Source organism: Trypanosoma cruzi, genomic scaffold, assembly GCF_000209065.1.
Source record: "Trypanosoma cruzi strain CL Brener 1047053514239 genomic scaffold, whole genome shotgun sequence".
NCBI lineage: Eukaryota > Euglenozoa > Kinetoplastea > Trypanosomatida > Trypanosomatidae > Trypanosoma > Trypanosoma cruzi.
This window is the reverse complement of record NW_001849223.1, coordinates 11,932-39,555: the sequence shown is the minus strand read 5'-3', so window position 1 is coordinate 39,555 and position 27,624 is coordinate 11,932. Positions and strand designations below refer to the sequence as shown.

Sequence of the window (27,624 nt, the reverse complement as noted above, 5' to 3'; positions counted from 1 at the left end):
ACGCCATCTTTGCAGACGACTCGTGGACTGTCGAGGAGTCAAGCTGGTTGGATTGGCGCGACAACGACGTGGAAGTGGGTGCGATGTTCCACGAATCTGAATCCACTTTTCTTGTCATTGACGACAGCAGTGTGGTGACGCTGACGGGCTGCAGGATGGGCTCGACGGGGTTGTCGGAGCCTTTGCTATCGCAGGCTGACGCCGGCTACCGGTTCGTTGCTGGGTGCCTGACGGTCGCGGGACGTGTGGTGACGACGGCGGCAGAACTGGAGCTCCACAGCATCACCAACGTGACGACGGTTGCGGTGTGCGGGGAGTGCACGAAGGACGGCGACTGCTTTGCTCCGCTGACGACGGCGGTCATTGACTGCAAGTGCCATTGCGCTGCTGGAGGGCACGGTGATGTGTGCGTCCCGGCGCCTGTGCCTTCTGGCCCGCCGCCACCGCCACCGCCACCATCCACGCCGCCACCGCCAGTGCCGCCGGTTGGTGAGTGCATCAGCGACATGGTGTACCCCGAGGTGGCGCAGGCAGTGGGCAGCGGGCTGTCGTGGCTGTGCTACCGCAACGTGACGTTCAGCGGGGGCGAAATGAGCCTGACGGTGCTGATTGGGGCGATGACGGGCGACGTTGCGAACGTCACGTTCGATGGATGCACGTGGAGGGACGGTGCCGTGCTGTTGCTGTTGGGCAACGCGTACGCCGCTGTGGGGTCGCTGAACATCGTCGTCACCGGCAACACATTTAGTGACGCGCTGCTCAGCCCGGAGGGTGATTTTCCACCGCACACAGACATCACGATCAGCGCGAACCGCTTCACGGTCACGAGGCTGATCCCTCGGTCGTTTTTGGACCTTAGGAGCCAGTCGTGTGTTGTGATGAATGGACTGGTGATCAGCAATGACTCCGCTGTGGTGCTGAGCGGCAATGTGTTTCAGAGCGTGACGGCATCGTCGAGCGCCATTCATGTTGTCAGATCTGCGTTGAGGGTGTCGTGGCGCTCCTTGTTTGCGGTGGTGGGCAACACGTTTCATATGGATGGAGGTAACAGTACGCTGATATATCTTGAAGGGTCTAGCCAATCCTCATCGCTGAGTGTACTGAACAACTCTGCCGTGGTGATCCGAGGCAATCTTGTGTCGAGTCAGGTGCAGTACGTCATTTTTTTTCTTTGGGCCTTAAGTGTGGAGTCTTGGTCAGCGGTTGTGTTTCAGGGCAACGAGATGCAGGGAAGCTCGGTTGTGTTTTATTCAGTTTTTGCTTCCTACATCTACTACAACTCCTGGCTGCAGTTGAGCGGCAACCTCTGCCGTGAATCCCCATCGGATGCGTTTGCTGTTTTGAGCCTCACGGTGAATCTCCGTGACTCCACGGTGTCTGTGTTCGGCAACCGATTCATGTCCAGCTATGGAATGACCAAAGCGCTGCGGATATCCACAGGGTCCCGCGATATCACAAACGGAGCGATTGTGGCTGCGTGCAACACAGTGAACGGCGAGGAGGGGACGGAATACAGCATCCCGTCCGTGTACAATGCCACCATCCTGAGCTGCAGCGACCCATGCACCCTTGCGGCATCGTGCTTCCCTGCGTACACGACGACGGCCTCGAGTGATGGCTGCGCCTGCACGTGCGCTGAGGGCGGCCACGGCGATGCGTGCCTGCCCGTCGCTGTCCCCGAGCCACCGAGCACCGATGGCGCCGAGTTTTGCGTGCGGGACGTGCGTGTGGGTGTGGAGGTGGACGCCGGTCTCGGGACGTCGGTGGTGTGCTACGTAGGCGTGACCTTTGCGGCGGACGTCGTGGTGGACGTGCAGTCGATGTCGGGGAGCGTGCGCAACGTAACGCTGGCGAACTGCACGTTTGTGGGTGGAGCGAGCCTGTACGTTGTTGGGTGGCTGTCCGACCCGCCTGCTGGTCAGCGCGCCGATGTGTTGATCAGCGGGCTTGCGTCGTGTTCCGGCGGCGGCGTGGTGGTGGCGAACCGATTTCCGCCTGGCTCGCGCGTCACTGTGGTGGACTCGGTGCTGATTGCAGAGGCGCGTGTTGCGTACCGCGGCGCCTACGGCCTTGGCGACGCGTCCGCGTGCCTCGTGGTGCACAGCGTGAATCTGACTGGGAGCGTGCTGACCATTGCACGCACGCACGTGGCGGCGGTGTTCCGCGACGCTGTTGGCGTGTTGGTGTTTGGCGGCGTGGCGCTGTCGTCGCGCGGTGCGCTGTACGTGGACGGGCTGTTGGTGCAGACGGCGCTGGGGCTGTGCGTGGCGGTGGAGGGCGGTGTCGTTACCAGCGGCGGCTCCGTGTTGGCGTTTGTTGACAGCGGCTTCCTGCTGTGCAAGCACGCGGTGTCTGTGCGTGGGGCTGTGAGCGTGTCGGGTTCCGCCGTGGCGTTTGTACGGAGCGACTTTTTGTCGACGGAGGACTACGCGGTGGCGTTTTATTCGACGGTGATTCTGGCTGGCGGGTCGATGCTGCTGGCGAAGGACAACGTGCACGACGGCGTCTCGAGGGAGATGCTCTACGCCGCTGGCGCCGTGACCGCTGTTGGGAGCACGCTGAGCTTTGTGCGCAACCAAGCGCTGCTGCCGCGGATGCTGTCGCTGAGCCTGTCGCTTTCGGCTGGGGCGCATTTGAGGGTGGCGTGCAACGACGCTGGTGGACGTGTCCTGTCGACGGCGGAGGAGTACGCAGCGGCTGGATTTGGCGACGCTGGGAGCATCGACGTTGTTGGGTGCGACGACTGCGACAGGGACACGTACTGCTACGCGCCCGGGACGGCGTCTGCGAGCATGAAGGACGGTGTGTGCGTGTGCGCGTGCGGCAGCGGCGGGTACGGCGAGGCGTGCTTGCCCGTGGGAGCTCCCGCACTGCCGCCCGCTGTGGGCGCCGCTGCGTCGAGTGTGTTCGTCCGCGAGGGTGTGACGGTGCAGTCGGTGTTCGTTGTGCCTGCCGGCGCGAGCGAGGTGACGCTGCGCCACGTTGTGCTGGACGGCGTGAGTCCTGTGCTCTACGTGCCGTGGATGGCGCGAGACGGCGTGCGGATCGTTGTGCAGAACGTGTCGCTGCGTAACGGTGCCGTGCTGTACGTGATGGGTGGTGGAGCGTTGCGCGGTGCGGGTGCGGCGGGGAGCGACGAGAGCGGGCCGGTGGAACTGTCCGTGTGCGATGTGGAGGCGCTGAACGGTGCGCTTGTGCTGACCGGCACGTTTCCCGCGGGGTCCGTGCTGACGGTGACGGACTCCCTGCTGGTTGCCACGAGGTCGACGCCGCTTGTGTATCTTCTTGGCTCGCAGTCCTCGCCGTACGCACCGGTGCTGGTGCTGTCAGGCCTGCGGCTCGTGCGGTCCGTGCTGGTTGTGTCCGGAGTGGCCCTCGTGACCGTGATGACTGGTGGGCGGACGATGGTGGTGGATGGCACCGTGCTGGAGCTTGTCGGTGGCGGTGTCGCGCTGGACGCGGCTGTGCTCGGTGGCGACGTTGCATTGTACGCGAGTGCGCGCGTGGTTGCGTCGGGGGGCGCTGTGCTGCGCGTGTCGGGGAGCCAGGTGTACGCCGCGCATGGGTTGGTGTTCGAGAGCGGAGTGGAGGCCAACGCGTCTGCCGTCGTGGTGAACGACAACGCCGGTGCGCTGACCGATGGCGCGCTGCTGGAGCTGCGGGGGTCGGCGTCGTTTGTGTCCGGGTCGTGGCTGTCGGTGCGCGGCAACAGCATCAGCGGCAGGCTCTTTTCGGTGCCGTCGTACCTGCGCAGTGTGGAACTCGTGCGGAGCACGCTGACGCTTTATGGGAACGCCGGCAGCGGACCTGTCGTGATGGACGGCACCGTTGCGCTTGGGGGCGTCGGCCGAAGGTTCGTTGTGGGGTGCCTCACGCTCAACGGGCAGGCGCTGCAGCCGATGGACTACAGGTCCGCCGGCATCATCGGGGAATTCCGCCCCGTGGCGTGTGGCGTGTGCGACGCCGACGTGAGCTGCTTTGCTGCTGCGACGAGGGCGATGTCGGTGTCGTGCGGCTGCCGCTGTGCTGAGGGCGGGTACGGGCGCGACTGCCTGCCGGTGTACCTGCCGCACGTGGACGGGTGCAACCGCACGTCCATCCTGCCGCTGCTGAGCCCCACGGCGACGCTGACGGAGACGCGCAGCCTGACGCCGATGTGGACACCGAGCATGACCGCGGCGCACTACAGTCCGACGCAGTACGGGCCGACGGAGACTCTGCAGGTGACGGAGACGGTGGCGCTGTCGCCCACGCGGACCCCGACGGCGTCGGTGAGCAGCGCGCTGTGGTGGAGCGACGTGGCGTGCCCGACACTCGCCGTGACGACGACGGCGGCAGGAGGAGGCCTGACGCAGAACGACATCCGCGGCGGTGGGAGCGCCGTCCCGACACTGCTGATGGTGGCGCTGCCGCCACCGTTTCGGTGGGCACGCGACCCGCAGCTCGGCACGCACCTGAGCTTCGTGCCGGTGTTGACGGCGCAGCCGAGCGGGTTTGGCGGTCCGTGGGGAGCGATGCTGCGCAACGCGACGTGGGTGCGCAACGCGACGAATCCGTCCACCGTCCTGGAGCTGGCTGTGCCCGTGCACCGCGGTTACTTCATTACTGACGACGAGACGATAGTCATTCGCTGCGACGCTGTGGCGGTGTTTGGCGGCTGCAAGGGCGTGCTGCTTGGGTCCTTCACGATCAGGTCTGACACGCTGCCCGCCGCTGCCAGCGCCCTCTCGGCGATCACCGGCGTTGTTGCGGGTGCGGCGGCTGTTGCCGTGGTGGTGACGGGCGGGCTGGGCTCCATCCTGGAGATGCAGGCGCTCGGCGTGTTTGCGAGGATGTCATGTGCCTCGGCGCAGGAGCGTGCGAGCACCGTTGCGCTGCCGTACTTCCTGTCGGTGTTCGCTGCCCTTGACCCACTGTGGATGTTGGTGGGCAACGCGCTGCTCGTCGCTGTGTTCGGGTGCGTGCACTACGGTGTGACGGCGGCCTTCCAGCGGTGGCGCGGCGTGGACGCTGCGAGTGCGTGGGCGGCGATGCGCTTCCCGAGCCTGACGTACGTCGTGGCGCACGCGATGCACCTCGGCATCTTCTTCGGCTCCGTGCTTGCACTGGCGATGCCCGGCGCCCGCGTGCAGCACCGCGTGATTGGCGTTGTTGGCGTGCTGTACGGTGCAGCGTTCCCTGCTGGCGTGTGCTACTTGATTGCTCGCCAAGTGGGCGCGAGCTTCACGAGGTACTGGCAGTTTTTGAGGAAGCCGCTGCACGAGCGCCTGCTGTACCCCGTCGGGTATTGGCACCCCGCGGCGCAGCAGCGGATGTACGGCGGCATGCTGACGAACATGAGGGGCAGCCACGTGTACTGGTGCGTGTTCCAGCTGTCGGTGCTGTGCGTGGTGGGCCTGATTGCTGCTGTGCACCCGCCCGTGGGAGGCTGCCGCGTCCAGTACTTCTGCATGGCTGCTGTGCTGCTTGCGGGTGCGGGCGTTGTTGCCTTCACGAACATGATGCGCTCTGCCTTCCTGACGGTGATGCGCACGGCGAGCTTTGTGCTCCTTGCGGCGCTGTGCCTGGTCAGAGCGGCCAACCACCTTGCGCCGAGCGACGGCGGTGCGAGGACGTACGTGGTGATCGTGCTGCTGCTGATCACTGTGGTGCTTGCGGTCACTGTGTACAGCGTCGTTGTGTGGTACGCGGAGGACCGCCACTGGCAGGAGCTGCGCGAGCCGCGGCTTGGAGGGCTGGAGGCGCTGCTGCGCGATGACGAGGAGAGCGATGAGGACACGCAGAAGCCCCACGAAATGACGCCATCGTCGTACGCCTCAGGCACCACCGCTGCGTCGTCGTACCGACCACCCGCACCGCTGCAGCCTATGGCCGGTGACACCCGCTCAGACACGCTGAGCCTGTTCGACCATGCTTCGAGTACGAGCTGCAAAATTGATCACGCCCTCCTGTGACGTGCACCACGTAGAATTGATAGGTTTGCAGTGCTGGTTGATGGGGGAGGGCGCAGGGCCACGGATTTGCTGCGCACCACGGCCATCCATCGCTCACAGCACCGACAGCGTCGCTCTTCATTTTTTTTTGATTTGTTTCTGTTTTTTGCGACTGAGCCTGTGACTTTCTTTCGTTCCACGATGACTGCGTGGGAGGAGCTTCGGTTCGGTCGCCAGTTCACTGTGTCTTTTTTGGCGTTGTTTGCAGTGCCTTTATTTTGTGCTGAATGTACGTGTTTTTCTTCCTGCTGCGTAACCGAACTCACCTTGTGCTGTCACACTGTGTGGATGACTCTCTTGCTGTGGCTGTCAGTCATGCCTGTGCGTATTCTCCTTTTCTTTCTCTCTTTATTCTATTCCTTTTTCTTGATTTTTGTTTAGTGTTCAGCTTTAACTCAATCCAACTGCGAAGACAAGGAGAAACAATGCCTGGAAAGCGCAAGAGAGTGCAGGGTGACGATAATACCGAGTGTCAGGCATATACTGTGCCGCAAGGAGTTCCTCAGACGAGAGCAAGGCTGTCGTCCCATGACGAGACGGATCAACCCGCTGCGACTTGCAGAGGAGTGGCGGAAACGCAGCAACCGCAGTGGACTCTTGACAGTTGGCTGGATAAAGTACTGATGGAGGAAAAGGAACGCATCACCAAAATGCGGCTGAATGATTTCCTTCGGAATTATTTTGACGGTAGGGGCGTTGGAGAATTCAATGCGAGGGTCCATATGGAGGACTTTTTAATTAGCCCCACGAAGTTCATCAAAGAAGAAGTGTTATTGGATACAATAAAGGCATCCTCGTCATACCAAGAGCTGAAAAAAGAGCGTGAGGAGTTTTACATGCTATTGGGGGATTCAAATAAGCTTGCACACGTACATCTTTTTACTCTCAGGCAATGGAGGGACTTTAAAAGAAAGGATGCGGTCGCTCCTCTTGCAAGGACACAAATAAACAAAGCCTACTCTCATGTACTGAGAGAAGAGAGGCGGAAGGCAGAAGAAAGGGAAAGGCGAGAACGACAAGAACTGGTATTTACCATTCACACTAGGACTGATGATGTGGTGTTTAAAGGAAGGGTTCGCGTGAATAAATGGAAGCTGAATGACTTTCTTGCGATGGAATTGGACGGCAGGGGCGTTGTGGACGCCAATCGGGATGTCTTACTGGAGGGGTTTTTTAAGGACCCCAAGAAGTATATTTGCGATGCGGGAGTATTGAACGAAATACAGGCATCGGATCGTTACAAGAGGATGGAGAGCGCTGTACAGGATGAAATGGATATGGAAGAGGATGTACACAAGCTTTAGAAGAATGGTGTGGTCAAGTTACTGAAGTGGTTGGTGGCTGCTGCGGAGGTAAAGGCAAGTGTTCATGGAGTTACTAAAGGGTTCTTGGATGCAGCCCTTGAGGAAGCGAGGAACCCAAAGACGTCGAGCGCACCGATATACCTGGAGGGAGTGTACGAGTCTGTGTACAATGCGAGGTGGCATCATGTCGTGAAGGTTGTTGGCGGCGAGGGGACGGGAATGGAAGTGAGGGAGGGGAAACCACCGCAGTCATGGACGTACAAGGCAGTTGGCTACACTCTCGAAAAGAATGACGGTGTGCAGCAATCCGGTGCAGAGCGCCTCAGGCTGATGGTGCTCATCTCGGACAAGGAATGGCCGTACTCGTGGGAACGGGAGGTGACTGAATTTATTCATGACTGCTATTTGAACTGTGAGGTGGAGCGAGTGTGGCAGATCGTCCTTGACGATTTGACCAAGTGGTTCAGGAGTCACGGAAAGAACAAACCTTCGTCCAATAAGCGTGTGTTGGTTGGGACGCCCGGGATTGGGAAATCTTTGGCTGCCGGTTCGTACCTCCTCTACCAGCTGCTGCACTGCGATGCCAAGAAACTCCATTTGGTTATCTACAGTTTTGTTGGAAGCACGACGTACGTGTTTGACAAGAACATCAAGGCGGTGACAAGATAAGTGGGTAGAGGAGCATCCACGGACTTTTTGTGTGATTTGTGGCAGCGTGGGATGAAGGGGTATATTATTTACGTTGTGACAAGGCAAGGGACACCGCCAGCGAGCTATTTTGTGCCTTATGATGGGGCATGATTGTGGTGTCACCCCCAAATGTGCGCAACTGTGATTAATGGGAGAAGAAAGTAGTAGTCTAGAGTATCATCGCGAATTGCCCCGCCGAGATGGATGTGAACGCGATGTGTGCATGGATGAAGCGTGATGAGACTGCAGAGAAACAGGTGGAATGCTGGAAGATGGTTGAAAAACACATGAAGAAAGTGGGGCCGATTCCACGTTACATCTTTGATGCGGATGAATATGGAAAACGCACGAAGGATGTTATGAGGGCCTTGAGATGGACCAATACTGGGGGTGACGGAAAGTACTTTACACATGGAGGAGGAGAGCAATGGTGTTCTGGAAATCCGTCTCAAAAACTTATGAATATTGTTCGAGCAAGAGAAAAAGATGAATTTGAGGACTTTATGAATGCACCTATATGTGATTATCTTGGAGTTTAACAGCATGTCGTTTGGCAAAGGTAATGAGTGCGAGGGATTTTCTGTTGCTAGTATTGGGGAAGAGGGACAATTTTTTCTCTGCATCTTTGGAAAAGTATGCTTTGAACGCATTCTTGAATTTGGGGTTTGTCAGTGCATTAGTTGAGGATCTCAAGGAGCTGCAGCCACCACCATCTTCTAAGCCACGGTCCTCAGTGCCAACGTTAAACCCTCATGGTTACCCCACCGAGGCAGCTGCAATAACTGAACTGGAATTAGTTGATTGCCCGCAAGATTTAAAGTATTGGCTGCCGTACCTACCGGCGGGTATAGGCTTTCCGCTGGTGGACTTTTTTTTTATTTGTGAAGTTAAATCCGAAGACGCTGGTTGGGCTGCGGATGGCTACGGCGGGTGGGCACCACACCAGAGCCAGCACTGTGAGGCAGTTCACTGAGTGCCTGGCAGCGTATTTTAATAGTTGGGAGGAATTGTCCCGAGAAATGTCGTGGGGGATTATTTATGTGCAGCACGCAGACAGCACGCCGATGAATGACTGGCAGAGATGTGGTCCCGTCAATACCGAAAATTTGACCCTCGATGAAAGCCGTGAAATAGCGGCATTCTGGAAGGAAAAGGTGCGCCAGCACCAAGTGTCAATGTCATCCGGAGAATTTAGAAGAGACGAAGCACTCCGAAGTGTGGAAGAACCGTAGAAATAGGAAAACAAATTGGGGAAAGGGGCAATTTTGATTTGTGGTAAAGAAATGTTGTGGGAGTTATATATTTTTGGATAATTTTGTGTGCATACGGTGCAGGTGCACCAGGTGACAGTGTTACAAAAAGGTGTCAAAAATGACCAACGCTATCGAACATAACAGTGACAGAAGAAAATTAGGGAGGGAAAGGGGTTGGTTTTGTTTTTTTGCTGAAGAACATTGGGTGATTTCTATATAGTGTGTTAGTTGTGTGTGTATACGAGGCATAATTGGAGAATTGCCTCGGTATGAGAGAATCATTGTGGCTGGTGGTGTCGCAGTACTACTGCATTTTCCATTTTCTTCTATTGTGTTCGAAGGCCCATCACTAACAGAAGCATCTTAAAGGGATGGACGACGAATAATTTCTATTGAGGAAACGGTGTGCTCCGTGTGGCTGAATGGAGCGAGGCGCCGCGTCATGGGTGGATGAGGGTCCGCTTCTGCTTGTGGCTTTTTGGGTGATTGCTCGCTTCGTGTGCGTTGTGTGTTGGCGGTGGGTTACTTTTCCTCTTCCATGGCGGACTGACGGCATTGCTATGGTGCGTGTGTGTGCGTGAGGGCTGGTGTGGAGTTGCCTGTCAGGGTGATGGCGTTGGCTGTGCTCTTCCCGGGACTGGCGTTTGTCTCGTGCTCCGCTCTCTGCGTGGGTGCTCTCTTCTGCTCCTCACGGACGTGTCCGATGTATTGCCGCTTTTTTCTTCCTTCACTTCTTGAACGCATACACACGCTAGGAAAGAAGTTAATAACAAGCGCGAATCGCTACTGTGAAATTCGAGGGCTCTGGAAGAACCAACAACAGCACACACACACCGCCCACACACACATATTTATATACTCTTACGTGTTGCTGCAGTGAAGGCACCCCGCACACACAATCGTCGCCGCGTGACCGGATCCAGCGGAAGGAGGAAGGAAGGAAGAGAGAGTGAGCCGCAGAGGCCCAGCATGTCCCGGCGTGTGTTTACTTTCACGGTGCTGCTTCTACCTGTCATGATGATGTGCTGCGGCAGTGGTGGAGCTGCAGCCACTGAGGGCACTGATTCAGAAAATGATAGCTGTTTCACCATTGGGATGATTTTGGCTGCTACAGGGGATGAATATGATCCCACAGAAGAAACTCTCCCACCAGAAGCAACTAACTCAGCAGTAGCCGCCCCAGCAGAAGGTAGCAAATCAGTACCTTCCCCAGTAGCGATTCCGGCGTTATCCGTTACCGCAATCAGTTCTCTATCCGTTGTTGACGTGAATGGTATGATTGCCGTCATTGCTCAAGCCGACCACGAAGATGGAGCAAGCACTGTTTTGGCAAGAATCATTGAACCCACCGAAGGGGGTGCGGTGTGGACCTTACCAGACTCCAGCGCGAATAACCCACAAACACATTATGCGGAGGGTACTTGAGAAGGAAGGGTGCACTTTCCCTCTTTAACCCTACTGCGTTTTCAAAAAACAATAGCTTGTACCTTCTTCTTTATGCTGGGAAGGAACCACGATCACCTGAGGGAGCTGTGCCAAAATCAGAATGCCTGTACCCTTGGCTCTTTATTGGCGAAATTAAAAGCATGGACGCGAGCGACAAGGAAAAATATAAAAAAATTACCTGGGGGAATTCCAGCTTGTTGAGCTCTGAAATTGCTGCACTGTTTCAAGGGAGGTCGCTTGAGTATTTTTCTGCCAGTGGAGGCACAGGTATCCTAACGCAGGACGGCTCACTTGTACTTCCCATAAACGGATGGACAAAGGATAAAGAGGAATTCTCACTAATTCTGTACTCTGGTGGTCCTAATAAAGACTGGAAGCTTTCGAAGGGGTTGCCTAGTAGGTATTTTGCTCCCGTGATTGTCGAGTGGGCGAATGGGAGGCTTTTTATGATCATCTCATGCAACGATGGCTATCGAAAGGTGTACGAATCCGGTGACAACGGGGAATCTTGGACGGAGGCTGTCGAGACACTCTCCCGCGTGTGGGGCAACTCGCATAATCGAACAGGGAAGGGTGTGCAGAGTGGGTTTATTTCTGCAACGATTGAAGGAAAGAAGGTTCTGCTCGTTTCTCTGCCAGTGTATTCTACGGATAACGAAAGGGGTCGACTCAATCTTTGGCTAAGTGACGGACGACGCATTGCTGATATTGGGCCGATATCCTCCACCGACGAAGATATCACTGAAAGCGCTCTTTTGTACAGAGATACTTGGGGTGAGGAGTTGATTTCCGTGTACGGGAGTAGGGATGCAACTGGCAAACTCAGCATTTTTTCTGTGCGCTTGACTGGGCAGCTGGGGCTGATAAAGGGAGTGATAATACGCTGGAGAGAGATGGACAAGCGTGTTTTACAGCTGTACCGTTTTTCGATTGTCGAGGACAGTTTGTCTTCTGTCGGGGCCTGCAGCACGCGTATGCTCATGAATGGATTGGTTGGTTTTTTGTCCGGTAGTTTTGATGGAAGTCAATGGAAGAATGAGTACTTTGGGGTAGACGCAGCTGTTCATGGGGAGGTGACACCCAATTCGGGTGGTGCGATCTTCAAAGGCGTTGGAGCAGGGGCGGTGTGGCCTGTGGGAACACAGGGGCAGAATCAAATATACTACTTTGCAAACACCCAGTTCACTCTTCTGGCGACGGTGTCTATACAGGAGGTGCCGGGGAGTGGCACCATCTCCATTCCTTTGATGGGCGTGAAGATGAACGGCCCCAACAGCAAGCTGGCGACGCTTCTGGGGATCTCCTACAGTGCGGATAAAAAGTGGGAGGTGACGTTTAACGGCGTGAAGGCAACAGCCGAGGGTAGCGAGTGGGAACTGAGGAGGGAATACCAAGTGGCACTAATCCTAGAGGACGGTGAAATAAGCTTTGTGTACGTGAATGGTCAGTTGCTGGGGAGCTCGAAAACGATGCCGACTGGTAAGGAACGGTTACTCGATATCTCGCACTTCTACTTTGGCGGTGACAACGGCGAAAAAAAGGGAAACCGCCATGTGAAAGTGAGGAACGTATTGTTGTACAACCGAGTATTGAGTGCCAGTGAACTGCAATGCCGTCTTCCTGAAGAAGTTGTGCAAACGCCACGGAGTGCGTCACCCACTTCACCTAAAAAGTACGACTTCGGTCCGGAGGAAGATGACTTCTATACTGTCTTGTTTCCTGAAAAAGTCTCTGTCTTGCTTTCCAATGCAACGGGGTCGGCCAAGAAGACTGCCTCGGGTGCTGCCACAGTCCCTAGCACTGGCGGTCCGAACAATAATTTAAAGAAAAATGACGACAGCTGCATGTTTTTGAATATTTATGGGCTTTTATTGCTGATTCTACTGTGGATGTGTGCACTTGCGGCTCTTTTTTGAACCGAAGGAAAAACAAAAACAAAAAGAAGAAAACCTAATTTTTTGACCGAACACACGCAAAATCTTTTAAGTTCGTTTGCCCCTTTTTCGTTTTCATTTTTTTTTTTTTTTGAGCGGAACTCCTTTCTCTAAGCAAAAACAATTTTTTTTTCTAGGAGCTTGTGAGGAGAGTGATCGCGGGAGAGCCGGCTGTCTTAATTAATTTATATATCCTGATAAAACGAATGCACTTCTTTATGACGCTTTTTTATCTTATGATTTTTTGGCAAGAACACGACGTTGGGGGATCAGGGAACCGATAGCGGCTGGTTAATTTTTATTTTATTTTGCCATGCCACCCACACCCTTTTGATTCCCTTCTCGCGGTGGGGTCTTGTGGCTGCAGGACCCCAAAGTCTGCCACTTCGTAAGTAATAAATATATATGTGTCGAATCCGAATAGAGTGAGCGGGCCACAATTGTGGCTAATGGATGATGTATATATGCAATTACTTGTTGTTAAACTTTGGGGATATGATGGATCCATTCTTATTCCATTTATTCCTTTCTTATTCCTATTTTTTTTTTTTTCTTTTCTATGATTGAGAAACTCAGGATTTGGCCAGCCGCCCGGAAATTTTTTCTGCTTTCTTTCTTTTGTGGTGTGTGTGTGTGTTGGCGTGTTGTTGCGAATAAGTAGTGTGACTGGTTGCGCGTGTCGGGGCATGGTGTTTTTTTTTCCGGAAACGACGCACTGCCTCGTCAACATGTGTGTGCTACTGCTTCTTCTTTTCTGGCTTTCTTTTTTGTGAGGGTGCGTAGATAGTGTGCAAAGTGCGTATTTATGCGTTCTGGGGGAGACGGTAAAAAGGGCCCTGGGCCAGCGGCATGCATTTGTTTGTTGGTAGCATTACCGCTGGTGACGGCCATGTGTGTGCGTGGTGGGGGGCCCGGTGGAGGTGTGGGCGAGGATGAGGGAGAGGGTGGCGGTGCGTGGCGCAGCACCGATGCCTTGCACCCCATTGAGGCCGAAATGCGGCCTTACGTGCGCGAGATGATAGGGCACGCCTTTAACTCCTACATTAAGTATGCCTTCCCGAAGGACGAGTTGCGCCCGGTGAACGGGGCAGGGAAGAACACCATGGGCGGCTACGGGTGGACGCTGATCGATGCGCTCGACACGCTGGCGGTCGCTGGCTTCCACACGGAGTTTCGTCGCTACGCGAGGTGGGTGGAGGAGAATGTGAGCTTTGACATTGACATCTCTGTTTCTGTGTTTGAGACGACGATTCGGGCACTTGGCGGACTTCTTGCGGCGCATTTTATGTATGAGGAAGGCGTGGTGGAGATCGTCGCCTCGGAGCACAACTACACGGGTGGGCTCATGCGTCTTGCTGTGGACCTGGGCAACCGGCTTCTCCCCTGCTTTAACACCAGCACCGGCATACCGTACGGAGCAGTTAACCTCCGGCACGGTCTGGATCCGACGGAGACAACGATTACCAGCACTGCTGATGGTGGCACCTTTTTGGTGGAGATGACCGCTTTGTCGGGCCTCACTGGCGACGACAGGTATGAGCGAGCCGCCCGGCGTGCCTCCGAGGCATTGTTTGCCGCACGAAGCCCCCAGACTGGGTTGATGGGAAACCACATTGACATCATGACCGGCCGTTGGCATCTATTTGATTCTAGTGTTGGTGGTTCGATAGACAGCGCTATCGAGTACTTTATCAAGTCCCACGTCATGTCTGGGGACACTGGCGACTGGGAGCGTTTTGAGCGGACGGTGCGGGATGTCAACCGCTATTTGAGAAAATGTGGCATGTTGACGACTGTCGATATGCGCAGTGGCCGACCGTTTTCTTCTGCCCAACAATCCCTGGCGTCCTTCTTTCCGGGCAACCTGATTCTTGGCGGCCATCTTGCAGAGGCCACGGAGAGCAACTGGCCGATCCACAGCATCTTCAAGCACTTCGGGGCGTTACCAGAGGAGTTTTCTCTGGGAAGTGGGGGTCCCCATGGCGGCTACCCGCAGCGTCCCGAGCATGCGGAATCTGTGTACATGCTTTACCGCGCGACCCATGATCCTGCGTACCTTGTGATGGGGAAGGAGCTGGCATTGGCGATCAACTTGCGCATGAGGACCCCGTATGGGTTTGCCACGCTGCGCAACGTGGATCTTCCGCACGGTGATGAACAGCACGGCGACACGATGGAGAGCTTCATGCTTGCCGAGACGCTGAAGTACCTGTATCTTCTTTTTGACGAGTGCAATGCGGTGCATGTTCAGGGGAAGCTCCGTGGCAGCATCCCGTCGTATTGCGCTGCTGTGGAGAGCGGCAGCAGTGTGGGGAGTCACGTGGGGTGGGTGTTCAACACCGAGGCGCATTTATTCCCCAACACGGCCGAGTGGTGGGGGCCAGTGTCTGCAGAGAGCGCAAGGAAAGAGGAGGAGGTCTCGGGAGACACGCTGACACAGCGCCGATTGGATGTAATTGATAGTCTTATTGATGGTCTTCATGAGTTGCAGGGCGGTGACAATGACCGTGGAGGAGGAAATACCGCCCCGCACCGATTTTACTGTGCTAATCATGCGCTGAGTGACGTTGAACGGATTTCGAAGTCCATATTCCGCTGAATTGGCAGAATGTTTGTGCATGAAATGTTGTTTTTGCTTTTTTTTGCTTTTTTTTTTTTTTTTTCTTTTCTTTTGTAGTGTGTGTGTGTTGGCTGCCTTAATTCATGTATATATCCTGATACGACGAATGCAGTTCTTTATGACGCTTTTTTATCTTATGATTTTTTGGCAAGAACACGACGTTGGGGGATCAGGGAACCGATAGCGGCTGGTTAATTTTTATTTTATTTTGCCATGCCACCCACACCCTTTTGATTCCCTTCTCGCGGTGGGGTCTTGTGGCTGCAGGACCCCAAAGTCTGCCACTTTGTAAGTAATAAATATATATGTGTCGAATCCGAATAGAGTGAGCGGGCAACAATTGAGGCTAACGTATGGTATAATATATATACACTTACTAAGTGTTAAAATTTGAGGATATGATGGATCCATTCTTATTCCATTTATTCCTTTCTTATTTCTATCTTGTTTGTTTTCTATTATTGATAAACTCATGATCCGGCCAGCTGCCCAGAAGATCATTCTAATTTATTTATCGATTTATCTTTCTATGTGTACTTATATATTTCCTGTGAAAGGATTCTTTTCTATAGAGATGCCCTTGCGAACGCTTGCCAATTTTCTTTGCATTGATTACTTCTTTACATTTTGTTTTATTGTTTTTTATGTCTAATTCTGCGGCTGGGTTTTATTACAGGAAAAGAAAAAGGTTCAAACGGATGGAGACCCCTATGGTGGTGCTGCTTTTTGTTGTTTGCGCCCAATAGGCAAATAAAGAAAGAAAATTTGGCTATTACGACAAGGTGCTGATTGAGGTACTGTTTCTTGCGGTTGTTTTTTGCGGTGGTGATGGGGGAGGTGATTGGGGAAATACTGGGCACAAAATGTGACTTGAAATCCTGAATTGCGTTTTCAGAATGTCTGGATGTTTGTTGCCCTGAGCTATAACAATTTCCTATATTGAAGAATGGTTATTTTTTATTTTTGTGCCTGCGACGTCTTTATGCTGAACTGAAGTTTCTTTTCTTATTTGCGGGTGTCGATAGGACGGTTTAAAATATGTTTATTGTTTTTGGGCATGTAGGATGTCTGGTGACTGTGCTTTTTTGGGGGGGGGAGTTTAAATGAGGGGAATGGGGATTGAGCAGCGTGGGATATGTGGTGAGTGCCGCAGGCTTGTTGGTCCGCGATTTGGGTGCCCTCCAAAATTCACGACATTTTGGGCTCCTCAACGAACACTTTTATTCTTTGTGGAATCATGTGCTATTACAAATGACACCCTGGACTGTTGTGTTTCGCCATCCTTTTTTTTTTTACGGGATGTATTAGAGCCTTGCATGCTGCGGCGAGAACTGCATTTGTTACTGTGCCATTGGTCTCTTTTTTTTCCTTTTTTTTTCATTCTTAGCTATTTTTTACTTTTGTTGCCTATTTTATTTCTGGTCATGTTGAGACTCCTGCGTGCTCCGTGCCTCCACTTCACTCACCAAATGGAGGTGCATGACCATTGCTTGGGATGGAGTCTTTTTTTTTGTTCAAATTTACACAGAACCATCATTGGGCAAATTTTTCTTTTATTACTTCTTTTGTTTTCTTTCAGGAGATACTTCTTTGGCTTTGCCTCCAACGGGATATGCACAGAGTTACACGCGTACTTTAAAAACCGAAGCCAAAAGCCTTTTTTTGGAAAAGGATGCTTTATCTTTCTTCTAACATTAAATTTGTTGTCCATGTTGATGCTTTTTTTTTGGAGTGGAGTTCATACTTCGTGACGATCCCGCGTATGGTTTTGGTGTTGGCCCGACCAGGGCGGAATATATCCGCTGCGTCGGGGAAAGGCTTCTGGTGGATCCAACGACACGGCGGCTGGGGGAAATAACGGGACGGACGTTATCCCTTTGATGGTGGCCCCGCTGATGCTCGATCTGATGGACTTTCGGAGGATGATGTGCAACATCAGTGTGCCAATCCGGCTGTTGGTTTTGGTGCAGAACGGGCGGGAGGCGATGCTGTCGTTGTGCCTGCAGGAACTCGAGAGGGTCTATGGGTGGTCCGGACGCCTGGTTGTGAGTCGTCACCCGGAAAACATCGGGTACAGCGCTGCCGTGAACATTGGGTTACGACTTGCACTCTCGCTCCCGCGCGAGGAAGTGCCTTTTGTTTTTGTGACAAACAGCGACGTGGAGTTTTCACCCGATCTTCTTCCCAACCTTCTACGCGATGTGCATGAAATGACGAGGCATGATGCCGCTTGCATGGATGAGTTGGCGGCGGAAGTGGCGAATGAGCCGAGCGAGTACAGTCCTGTTTTGCGACGGGGCTTGAGGGTGCTGCGCTCCACGGTGAATGATAGCCGATTGTCGACGTCTGCGCTGCTGCCTGACCGCATCCGTTATGCTTCTGTGAAGGAGCGTGCAAAGATGTTTTCGAAGTATTACGGGCACTTCTGCGCGTATTACAAAAGCAGTTGTTTTGTGTCTGTTATGTTGACACGCCTGGCGATCAGCACGGTGGGATATTTTGACGAGAACTTTTACCCGGCTTACGTGGAGGATGTCGACTACAGCTTACGCCTCCGTTTGCTTGGATTTCAGGAGCGGAATGTTTCATACGGCAAATTTGTGCATCGCAGCAAATATAATATTCGTCTTTTCAATAAATTGGAGCTACCGGACGCTCTCTGGTACCGTCGCGTCAATTCTTTGAGTGCGAACGATGCATATGCCATGATGAAGTGGGACCGTCCACGGGCGTGCAGTGGCAGGTGCAAGGAGCCATATGACGGCATGGTCCCCGCAGACGTTTGGGTGAAGGATGAGGCACGCATACAGCGCATTCGGGTCTACGGGCATGATGAGGAGCAAGGGGTTCCAAGGGTTGAGTACGACAGGACACTTTTGTACCCTGTGAGGACGAAAGGAAGATGAACTGGCGCCAGTCGCAAGTTTTGTTTTTATTATTTTATTTTATTTTTCGCTTTAATTATTAAAAGTTTTTTTTTTATATTTACACAAATAATATTTAAGCGAGTACGCCATGGGTTTTAAAGAGCGCAAGCATATATTTGGCATGACAGGGGGAGGGTGCAGCTTCCAAACTTGGCCGTGTTGCTGAAGGTGGGAGAGGGCGGCAGCAAGCAGGAAAAATGAAGATGATGAATGAGGGAGAAATAACAGGGGAGGGAAGCAGAAAACAAGCCAAAAATATTATGAGCACAACGCTGTTTCTCACCGTGGGCGATCGACGCCGCAATTGGATACTAATTTACCCACTGAAGGTGACACCCGTTTCCGCTGAATATGATGCGTGCATATCTGTCGGGCTCTTTGTTTTTTCTGTTGGTTTGTTTGTCTCCCGCACATTTATTTCTCCGTGCCGCCTGACTCATTCATTTATTATTTCCCTCTCCGTTTTTGTGCGTGCATCGAGAGAAGGGCTTGGGGACATGAAGTACGCTCCCCTTCTGTGAAATTCCACCAAAAACAGGAGGGGAGAAAAAAAATAAAAGTGAAGCGGGGAGGGGAACCATCGCCACGCGTCCTTTTCTCCGAGAAGGCTGCTCGCCACGCCACTGAGGCGCGCCGTGTGCTTCGCGAGGTCCGCTGGACTCGATTGGGGTGCCGTGAATGATGGTGCGTGAGAGTGTGGCGGATGCGTCTCCCAGGCGTCCCTAGAGGACCCTCTGGCCATTGGGACTGCGTGGAATGCGGGATTCTGCGGGGATTTTTGCCCGTTTTGTTTTTATTCTTCCATCCGCCCATCCCAAACCTCAACACGGCGTCTGAGCCAACGACTGCGACGGGATCCGTTGCGTATTTCCGAATCTCTCTTGCGTTGCAGCGGCAGGCCTGGTGTGTCCTGCTCGGCAGACACGGTGGACGGGAGTGGGCTGCCTTATCGGGAAGGCGATGGTCACGGCGGAGCGTGTTGCGTACTTCTCAATTTGGCGTGTTTTTGGCGAGTCTTGCAGATGATTTGACGGCGCCTCTTTTACTTGCGGGGATAGAAGCGATGCTCAACGGTGATGCACACGTTGCGGGTGGAGGCTTTTCTTGCTGTTGGTTTGTGAATGTTTTTTTTTTGCTTTTGCTGAAACACCACAGAGGGCGGTATCTGCGGACAGCAGAGCATTGCGAGGAGGGGCATCACACGATTTTTGGCTTGACGAGGCGGCTTCTGTGACTTTACGGTGTTTTATTTTCAGGATTGAGAGACTATTCTTTGTTGGAATGTATTGTGGGAGACCATCCGCGTGTTTGTTTTTCTTAATTAATCCCTTGGCATTTGGTTTCTGCCGTGAAAAAAATGTTGGTGGCTGTTTTGTGGCGGCGAGATGCATTTTTATTTATTTTATTGGCGAGTGGGTGAATTGTGTTGCGTTCTGCCATGCGGCTTGTTGCTGACGGCAAGTGACCGCAGTGAGACTTTGTGAGCGCCTCCGACACGAGGTGCGATTGGGCAGTCATCTCTTCCGCTCGCCGGTACACGCTGTTGGGGCGGCGTGATGATAATGAATCGGCTTCTCAGAAGGGTAACAAGAGGACGTTTGCTCTTCCTGCTGCGGTTCACGAGTAGACTCTACAATTCGTGGGCGGGGCTGCTCTGCGTGCCGTATTTCTTTGAATTTCATGAGTTTTTTACATCGCCATCCACACGCACATGCACGCAATCCCCCTGTTTGCCCTCCTGTGGGCGGGAGACCGGGATGCAAGGTGAAAATGTGGCCCGTGCCAGCATGTGACAAAGTCTTTCTTGGGAGGGATTGCGACTGTGATGTACGTCCCGGCAGGCAGGAATTGGATGAGAGGAGAGCGGAGGGGCGAGTAACAACGATTCTGTGCGGGGCAATGCGCAGTGACTAGGGCGAAGTGATATTTATGTTGACTTTTCAAAACATTTTTGTCTTTTTCTTTTGTGGCAACGGAAAGAAACTTTGGGTGATGTGTTGTGGATTATTTGCACATAATTCAGAGCGGCAACACCATTTGCGGGGAAAATGAATTGCATCTGCGTGCGGCTTGCTTTGTGAGCGCGAGATGGTCGGGGAGGCGTTCAACGCCCCGAGAGGCCAGGAGCAAAGGAGCAAAGGGACGTGCACTGCTGCAAGCAGAGGGATGCACGCTCCTGTTGTTGGTGTTGCTGTGGAGCCCTGAATGGCCTGCAGGGAATTTGTTTCCGCCGCCTCATTATTTTTTTGATTGGTGCTTGCCGCGGCCTTTTGAGGCGGGGCGTGGGATGGACCGAGGGAGCGAGTGTCGTGTGGCGGTGCTGTGAATTGGTGCCGCCCACGTTTGTGCACATATTTCCGTTTTTGTCCGCGTCGTTGCCGCGGCGGTGCACCGGGAGCGTGTGGCTGATCACTGTATCACTTGCAGGCTGTTTTGGCAGGACTTTGAATGGCGTTGCCGAATAATAAAACTCCGCTTGCATGTCTCTCTCCGTGTTTGTGTGTGTTGGCTTCCGCCGTGTTGTTGTTGTTGTTGCTGTTTTCTGTGTGCGATGATTCTCCGTGCCGCCCCTTACGGATTGTCTCGTGCCCCACTCTCTGCGTGGGTGCTCTGCTCTGCTCCTCACTGACTTTTCTGGTGTATTGCCGCTGTTGCTGTTGTACTCTCCACTTCTTGAACACATACACACGCTAGGAAAGAAAGCAACCAAACGCGAATCGCCACTGTGAAATTCGAAGTCTCTGAAAGGACCAACAACAGCACACACACCGCCCACACACACATATTTATATGCTCTCACGTGCTGCTGCAATGAAGGCACCCCGCACACACAACCGTCGCGGCGTGACCGGATCCAGCGGAAGGAGGAGGGAAGGAAGAGAGAGTGAGCCGCAGAGGCCTAACATGTCCCGGCATGTGTTTACTTCCACGGTGCTGCTCCTACTTGTCGTGTTGATGTGCTTCAGTGGAGCTGCGACCGCTGAGGTGGGAAGTAATGCTGATGCTTCAACTCTCTGGGTTGGCATTGACGGGTGCCATTACTGCAGAGGGGAGTGCTTCAGGGGGTGTTGAGGGGCTGCAACGGGTCGATCTATTTGTGCCGCAGACGACGCAGGTGCTGCCGAAGACGGGGACTGGCTCAAGTCGGAGGGATTTATTTGTTTCACCCTCTCTCGTCAGTGCTGGAGGAGTAATTGCTGCTTTTGCCGAAGGTCACATAGATGCCAAAAAACCCCATACCGAATCAACTAACCCGTCTTCTGATGTTGTTGCGGAGTACATCGACTCTGCGTGGGAATGGCCCACTCTTGTTGAAAAGGTCAAAAAGGAAGAATGGAGGGCACACACCGTACTTGGTAAAGCGGAGGGAGAGGGGAGTTTGGATGTTGTGCGCCACCCCACAACAACCATGAAGGGCAATAAGGTGTTTCTTCTTGTGGGAAGCACTGCCCTGTCCCCTGTAATTGGGGGTTGGAAAGAGGGCAGCTTGGAACTAAAACTGGTTGTTGGTGAGGTCACGAAGACTTCTGCGGGCGGCGAGCCGAGTGAGTGGATAAAATGGAGCGAAGTTCAATCGCCGGTGCAGCGGACTACTTTGGCTGCTCAGAAAGGTAACTTGACGGATTATATTGCTTCTGGTGGCTCAGGTGTTCTGATGGAGGATGGCACCATTGTGTTTTCTCTGATGGCGGTGAATGAAAAAAATGAAGTTGACGTTTACTCCATGATTATTTACTCGAAGGACAACGGCAGTACCTGGTCGCTCTCTGAGGACATTTCCCCTGCGAAATGCGGTGCACCCCGCATCACCGAGTGGGAGGGATCACTTCTCATGATTGTTGACTGCGAGAGCAGCCAGAAGGTGTACGAGTCGCGTGACATGGGGACAGCGTGGACGGAGGCAGTCGGGACACTCCCAGGCGTGTGGACCAAGTCAAAATCGGAAGAATATCCGGAAGGAGGCTTGCATGTGGATGCCCTCATCACCGCGGCCATTGGGAAAAGGAGGGTCATGCTGTACACTCAGAGAGGGTACGCCTCGGGGGAAAACGCCAATACGCTCTACCTTTGGGTCACGGACAACAACCGCTCGTTTTCTGTTGGACCGGTTGGCATGGACAATGCTGGGGAGAAGGAGGTCGCCAGCACCCTGCTGTACTCGGATGGCAAGTTGCATCTTTTACAACGGAGGGTCAGTGGTGAAGGCAGTGCCATTTCACTCTCCCGCCTGACGGAGGAACTGAAGGAAATCGAGTCCGTCCTCAGCACTTGGTCGCAAAAGGACGTTTTCTTCTCCAGCTTTTCTATACCCACGGCGGGTCTGGTGGCAGTTTTGTCAAACGCATCGGCTAACAACGAAACGTGGAACGACGAATACCTTTGCCTGAATGCGACGGTGACGAACGCCACGAAGGTCAAAGATGGGTTTCAGTTGACGGAGCCTGACTCCGGGGTAATGTGGCCTGTGAACACTCGGGATGATAATGTGCGTCATGTATCCTTGAGCCACAACTTCACACTTGTGGCGTCGGTGACCATCGAAGAGGCTCCGAGTGAGAACACACCCCTACTGACTGCGGTGTTGGTTGACGCTGGGCCCGAGTATTTCATGAGACTGTCGTACACCGCGGATAACAAGTGGGAGACGATGTTCAAAGACGATAAAAAACCAACAACGAAAAGCAGGCCTTGGGAGGCGGGGAAAGAACACCAAGTGGCACTCATGCTGCAAGGCAACAAGGCCTCTGTGTACATTGATGGTAAGTCGCTGGGGGAGGAAGAAACGCCGTTAAAAGGTGAGACACCACTTGAGCTTTTTGGGTTTTGTTTTGGCGCGTGCGACATTGATGATGATGATGATGATGGTGGTGATGATGATGGTGGTGGTGATGATGATGATGATGTGTTGGTGATGATGATGATGAGGACAGTCCGGAGGAGTCCAGTCCGGAGGAGGCCAGTCCGGAGGAGTCCAGTCCGAAGAAGATCGGCAAAAAGCCTCGTGTGACGGTGACGAACGTCTTTCTGTACAACCGCCCACTGAATTCCACTGAGATGCGTGCAATCAAGGACAGGATCCCCGTTTCGACGAAAGCTCCAGAACCACAAGTGAAAATTGCCCCTAAACCTGTCGCACCTGCTGCACCTGCGGTGCCTGGCCCACGGGAAGTACCAGCAGCACCGGGGAGGACAACTGTGGGGAGAACCGCCAATACCCAACATGCGCCAGCGGAACGCTTGACTTCTGCTGGGAATGAGGGGACGGCACGGGAAAAGGGTGATGGTGGGGCAAATGGTGATGCTGGTTCCGCGTACGGGAGGGAACTGCTGCCGCTGCTGCTTCTGCTGGGACTCTGGGGCTTTGCGACTGCGTGAGGAGTGTGCGGCCTCAGTGTGGGCCACTTGCGCCCTCCCCCACACCGACGCACGTCCGGTAATGAATTACTCTCCGCAATTCTTTTCTTTTGTGTTTCCGTTTTTTTTTTCTCCCCCTTTTTTGCTTGTTGCCTTGGGGCAACCAATATGAACTTTTTTTTTCATTTTTAATGGTTTAATTTAAATTTTTAATTTTTATTTTTCATCCCCCATCACTTTTTTTTTTGCTTTTGGGGCAATTAATAAGGAAGTGATTTTTTCTTTTCTACTCTTCCCTCTTTTAATTGTTTCTTCTGCACTCTTCCTGTGAGGGGTGCCGTGTGTTTCCCGCCCAACTGCTCCACTCGCACACCCACCGACACGCTCATGACGACGGCCCTGTGCGCCTCGCCTGCTGCACGCATGAGGAGGGGCCGCGACGAACGGCGCGCTGAGGGAGCCGTGACGTGTGGGCGTGCGACGAGGGCCTGTGGGGCGGAGCACACATTTCTTTCCCTCTTGTTTTTTTTTTTTTTGCGGCCAGGGCGGGCAGACACCCGCAGCACCACACACACACAGCCACGCCCTGCCGCCGTGTTTTTAAGATTTTTTGCTTTGCGTGTTTATTTCTCGCGCCGGCAGTCCCTTCGGGGTCGGCGTCGTCAGCGTTTCTTTCTCCCCTCCGATGATTTTTTTCTTTTGCTGCGCTCACTCTCCCGATGGAGTGACGCGACTGCCGTCATGTCTGCGTGCTTCTCTCAGTCCCCACAAACACACGAGTGACTGTGCTCTGCGGGCCGCACTCACATGCCACTGAAAGGGCTGAGGGGAGCAGCAACACGCAGATGACCCCATGAAATATAAACGATGTGCGGACACATGGAGGGTCAGACGGCTGAAAGACATTTAAATATTTAATTTTTAAATTGCGGGCAAAATGTACAAACAGTTTGTTGGGGGCACACGGTAACCAGTTGAAATTTTTTTTTTTTTTTTTTGTGTGTAGTTTTTCTTTTCTTTTTTAATTATTTCTGTGTAGCCGTAATAGAGGAGGACTTTTAAAAAAATTTTTTTTTTTCTTTTTTCTTTTTATCAATTTCTTTTTTTTTTTTTTAAAGTGTGAAGTGTGGAAAGGTGAAGATGGATTTTTTAAAAATTTTGATAAATTTTTTATGAATTGCCGCTGCTTTGTCTGCAGTGCAATATCATGAGCTTGAGCAGCATTTTTCTCTTTGTTTCTGCCATGCACTTCTGCTGTACTGTTTTGTTTGTGCGTCTCTTCACATGCTCTGCTCCTGTTTTTACTTCTTTTGCTTCGTGTGTCTGCAGGCACACACAACCAAATGCACGCACAAGATGCACATTGCAGTGGATTTTAATGCTTCTTTTGTAGCGTGTGCTGGCGGTTGCGGGTGGCTGCTGCTTCCTCGGTGGGCATGAAGGGAAGGAGGAGAGAGGGAGTGCGCACCGCGAGTCACTCTTCCAGCGGGTGTGATGCGCGCGGTGGGCTGCGACTGCTGTGGAGGGCCGCATCCTTTCGGTGTGCACTTCTCCGCCGTTGTTCCGTGCGTTTGCGCATGTCATTTGTTATGCGCGTGCGTGCTGGGCATGTTTTTCCGGAGCGTTGGGCGGCCACCACCATTCTTTGGCGGCTTGTGTGAGCGGGCACGTGCGGATGAGGGTCAGGGCGTATGGAATGAGGGAATGGCTTGAGGAAAGGGGAATTTGATTTGGATGGTATTTGGACCAGATTCATTTGGCTGCGGTGGACACATGCACGACGGATGCGTTTCCGCATAATTGGGGGAGGATGCGACAGGATTGTCCGAAGTGGCCCGTCAATGCAATTCGGGTTTTATAGCACTGAGGCACAGTGGTCTTCCTGCAATGGCTGGTGACGGCCTCTAGTGGGCCGGTGTATTTATGCTGCTGCTGCTGCTCGAGGAGGCGTAGAGGTGCGATTTGAGGTGAGCGGCGGAAGGGCCACACATCCCGCAGTGACGGTCTTCGTTGGCCCACAGGGTGCCTCTGAAGGTTTTGTTGGATGCAACGTCCTTATGCCCGTCTCCGGATGGCGACATCCCTGATGCAGCCAACGAACGGGGCTGGGAGCGACGGTGAGACGCATGCACGTGTGGATATTCGGCGCGGCCGGCGCACCGCACGCTGAGAGCATGGCACGGTGAGGACCGGACCTAGAAAAGGGACACCGCGTGGGACGTCAATCTTCACTGCAGCGACCGCCACCGAATTCGGATTTGCTCGCACCTTCTGCGGTCCCTCTTCCTCGCCTCACTTCTGTGCCGAGGACTGTGCCGCGGGATCCAGCAGCGCGATGTTTGGCCGCAGGAGCATGGTCCGAACAAATGATTTGTGGGAGGGGGATGTGCACTGCGACGAGAAGGAAAAAAATGTTGCGAGACGATCACCACGACAAGACCGGAGTGAAGTTGTGTTTTTTTTAATTGCGCGAGGGCAGCCTGCCACCTGGTCGGTTAGGAGGATTATTTTTCTTGCGTCTTTGCGCTCTCTTTTTATTCCGCTGCGTTTTTTTTGCGGACCTGCGAAGGGAGATTTAGGAGCTTGTGAAAAGAATGATGGCGGTAGAGCTGGCTAACTTAATTAATGTATGTTTATATCCTGATAAATGAAGGCATTCTTTATGATACTTTCTGCCCTATGAATCTTTTGGGAAGAACGCGACTTTGTAGGGGCAGGGAGCCGATAGAGGCCAGATAATATTTTGTTTTTATTTTTTACAGACACACAGCCAGGTAAGTTTAAGGAAATGGCTTTGGTTCCCTACACACCCTCCGAGTGGTGTGATATTGGCGCCCGTCTCTGGGACATGGTGCGCCAATGTGGCGACACCCAGGTGCAGATGACGTTCATTAATGGTAACCAGATGTCGGACGAGACGTTAACTGTGGCCGCATCATCGACAGGCTTATGCTTGTTCCATGAACCCATCTCCAAAGCATGGCAGGATTCCACTCTTATTGGACATATTGCGAATCTACGGGCGCCTCAGATCCCTAATTTCGAGACACAAGCGCTCCTGCCCGCTATGGGGGCAGCCCGGGAGTTGGGGCACCAACAAGGGCTCATCACTGCTGAAAGGGAGCGCCTGAATTTTGATTACGCAAATGCCGTCGCGGACGTGCAGAATCGGAATGCTCAACTTAACTCGGAGGTTGAGGAAGCGCATATTAACCTATCGGTGAGGGAATCCAATATCGCCGGGGCCGGCAACCAGGTCCTAGAACCACAACGGCAATTGGAGGCCGCTCACGCCCAATTACGGGAGCGCGAATTCAACTTGGGAAGGCTCGCTGGTCAATTCCAGGAACGGGAGGCACGCCATAATGCACAACAACCCGCACGGGATGCGGAGACGGCGGGGCGGGACGAGGCCCCCGCTACTCGACACGTTGCCAACGATGGCGTAACTACACTCCCGCATCAAACGGATATCTTGATGGCTGGAAGCGTGCCTAGCAGCGCGGCCCGACACAGTTCGGCGGCTTACAGACTCCCTCACGACATTGTTGGGAGACCACATTTTCACCCTTCCACGCCGTTGCCTTTCCGCACTTCTCCCCTGGAAGCCCAATCACCTATGGAAGAGGACCGCGGTTTCTGCGCATTCGACGTCACCACGTGGCCTACGCGCATATGGAATGAGGGAACTTCCGGAGTCGTCATCGACCTCCGGTGCGCATACCAATGCTGGCAACAGGAGGACGAGCAGGTTAAACTTGCCTTTGACAATTTGGTCGAGTGGATCGGCGTGCTGGAAGGCGGGCAGGATCCCACCGATCGCTTCATGCGTTTGGGGAGGTCCCTACTGAATACATTCCGGACGCAGCTCACGATTGCATCCGATCCCGGCATCCGGCTCTCCAAACTGCGCGCCCGTCTTTACACCGCTGCTTACCAGACGGACGCTTACGCGAGGGCAGCCCAGCCTCTCGTCGATCGGCAAGAAACCCAACGCACTTTGCGATGCCAACGATGTCATACCTATGGACACGAGGCATCTACATGCAACGTGCCCCCCAGAAGGATTACTCGCGGCGCAGATGGCCGTCAAAAATGGCAG

General features: G+C 53.6%; 3 protein-coding genes and 4 pseudogenes across 3 annotated transcripts, besides 21 other annotated features; all 7 read left to right on the top strand.

Moving 5' to 3' along the window:
- On the top strand, positions 1–5,954 carry Tc00.1047053505267.110 (dispersed gene family protein 1 (DGF-1), putative; the record flags this gene model as incomplete). Its single annotated transcript, XM_052903637.1, has 1 exon — positions 1–5,954. A coding segment is annotated over one exon (5,954 nt), but the record flags the coding sequence as incomplete, so codon positions are not given.
- Positions 1–8,563: a sequence feature (areas not merged during assembly with more than two copies in the genome that could not be assigned to a particular haplotype).
- Positions 435–485: a microsatellite.
- On the top strand, positions 6,416–9,220 carry Tc00.1047053505267.100 (annotated as a pseudogene).
- Positions 8,564–9,639: a sequence feature (areas merged during assembly that could not be assigned to a particular haplotype. This can correspond to areas where the two haplotypes were merged or to regions with more than two copies in the genome that were merged during assembly.).
- Positions 9,640–10,805: a sequence feature (haploid, Esmeraldo-like haplotype).
- Tc00.1047053505267.60 lies at positions 10,092–12,602 on the top strand (annotated as a pseudogene).
- Positions 10,806–14,813: a sequence feature (areas not merged during assembly with more than two copies in the genome that could not be assigned to a particular haplotype).
- Positions 12,756–13,091: a mobile genetic element.
- Positions 13,426–15,219, top strand: Tc00.1047053505267.50 (mannosyl-oligosaccharide 1,2-alpha-mannosidase IB, putative; the record flags this gene model as incomplete). The annotated part of the gene is made up of 1 exon (XM_052903636.1): positions 13,426–15,219. The coding sequence occupies one exon, from the start codon at positions 13,426–13,428 to the stop codon at positions 15,217–15,219; it is 1,794 nt and encodes a 597-aa protein (XP_052759597.1).
- Positions 13,522–13,573: a sequence feature (C-rich).
- Positions 14,814–16,035: a sequence feature (areas merged during assembly that could not be assigned to a particular haplotype. This can correspond to areas where the two haplotypes were merged or to regions with more than two copies in the genome that were merged during assembly.).
- Positions 15,250–15,293: a microsatellite.
- Positions 15,307–15,742: a mobile genetic element.
- Positions 16,036–25,201: a sequence feature (areas merged during assembly that could not be assigned to a particular haplotype. This can correspond to areas where the two haplotypes were merged or to regions with more than two copies in the genome that were merged during assembly.).
- Tc00.1047053505267.30 (beta galactofuranosyl glycosyltransferase, putative) lies at positions 17,121–18,146 on the top strand (the record flags this gene model as incomplete). The annotated part of the gene is made up of 1 exon (XM_052903635.1): positions 17,121–18,146. One exon carries the CDS (start codon positions 17,121–17,123, stop codon positions 18,144–18,146), a length of 1,026 nt encoding a protein of 341 aa, XP_052759596.1.
- Positions 18,170–18,244: a sequence feature (AT_rich).
- On the top strand, positions 21,163–22,983 carry Tc00.1047053505267.20 (annotated as a pseudogene).
- Positions 23,013–23,092: a microsatellite.
- Positions 23,094–23,543, top strand: Tc00.1047053505267.10 (annotated as a pseudogene).
- Positions 23,718–23,746: a sequence feature (AT_rich).
- Positions 24,427–24,450: a sequence feature (AT_rich).
- Positions 24,503–24,545: a sequence feature (A-rich).
- Positions 24,590–24,636: a microsatellite.
- Positions 24,667–24,696: a sequence feature (AT_rich).
- Positions 25,202–27,624: a sequence feature (areas merged during assembly that could not be assigned to a particular haplotype. This can correspond to areas where the two haplotypes were merged or to regions with more than two copies in the genome that were merged during assembly.).
- Positions 26,100–26,278: a mobile genetic element.
- Positions 26,100–27,624: a mobile genetic element.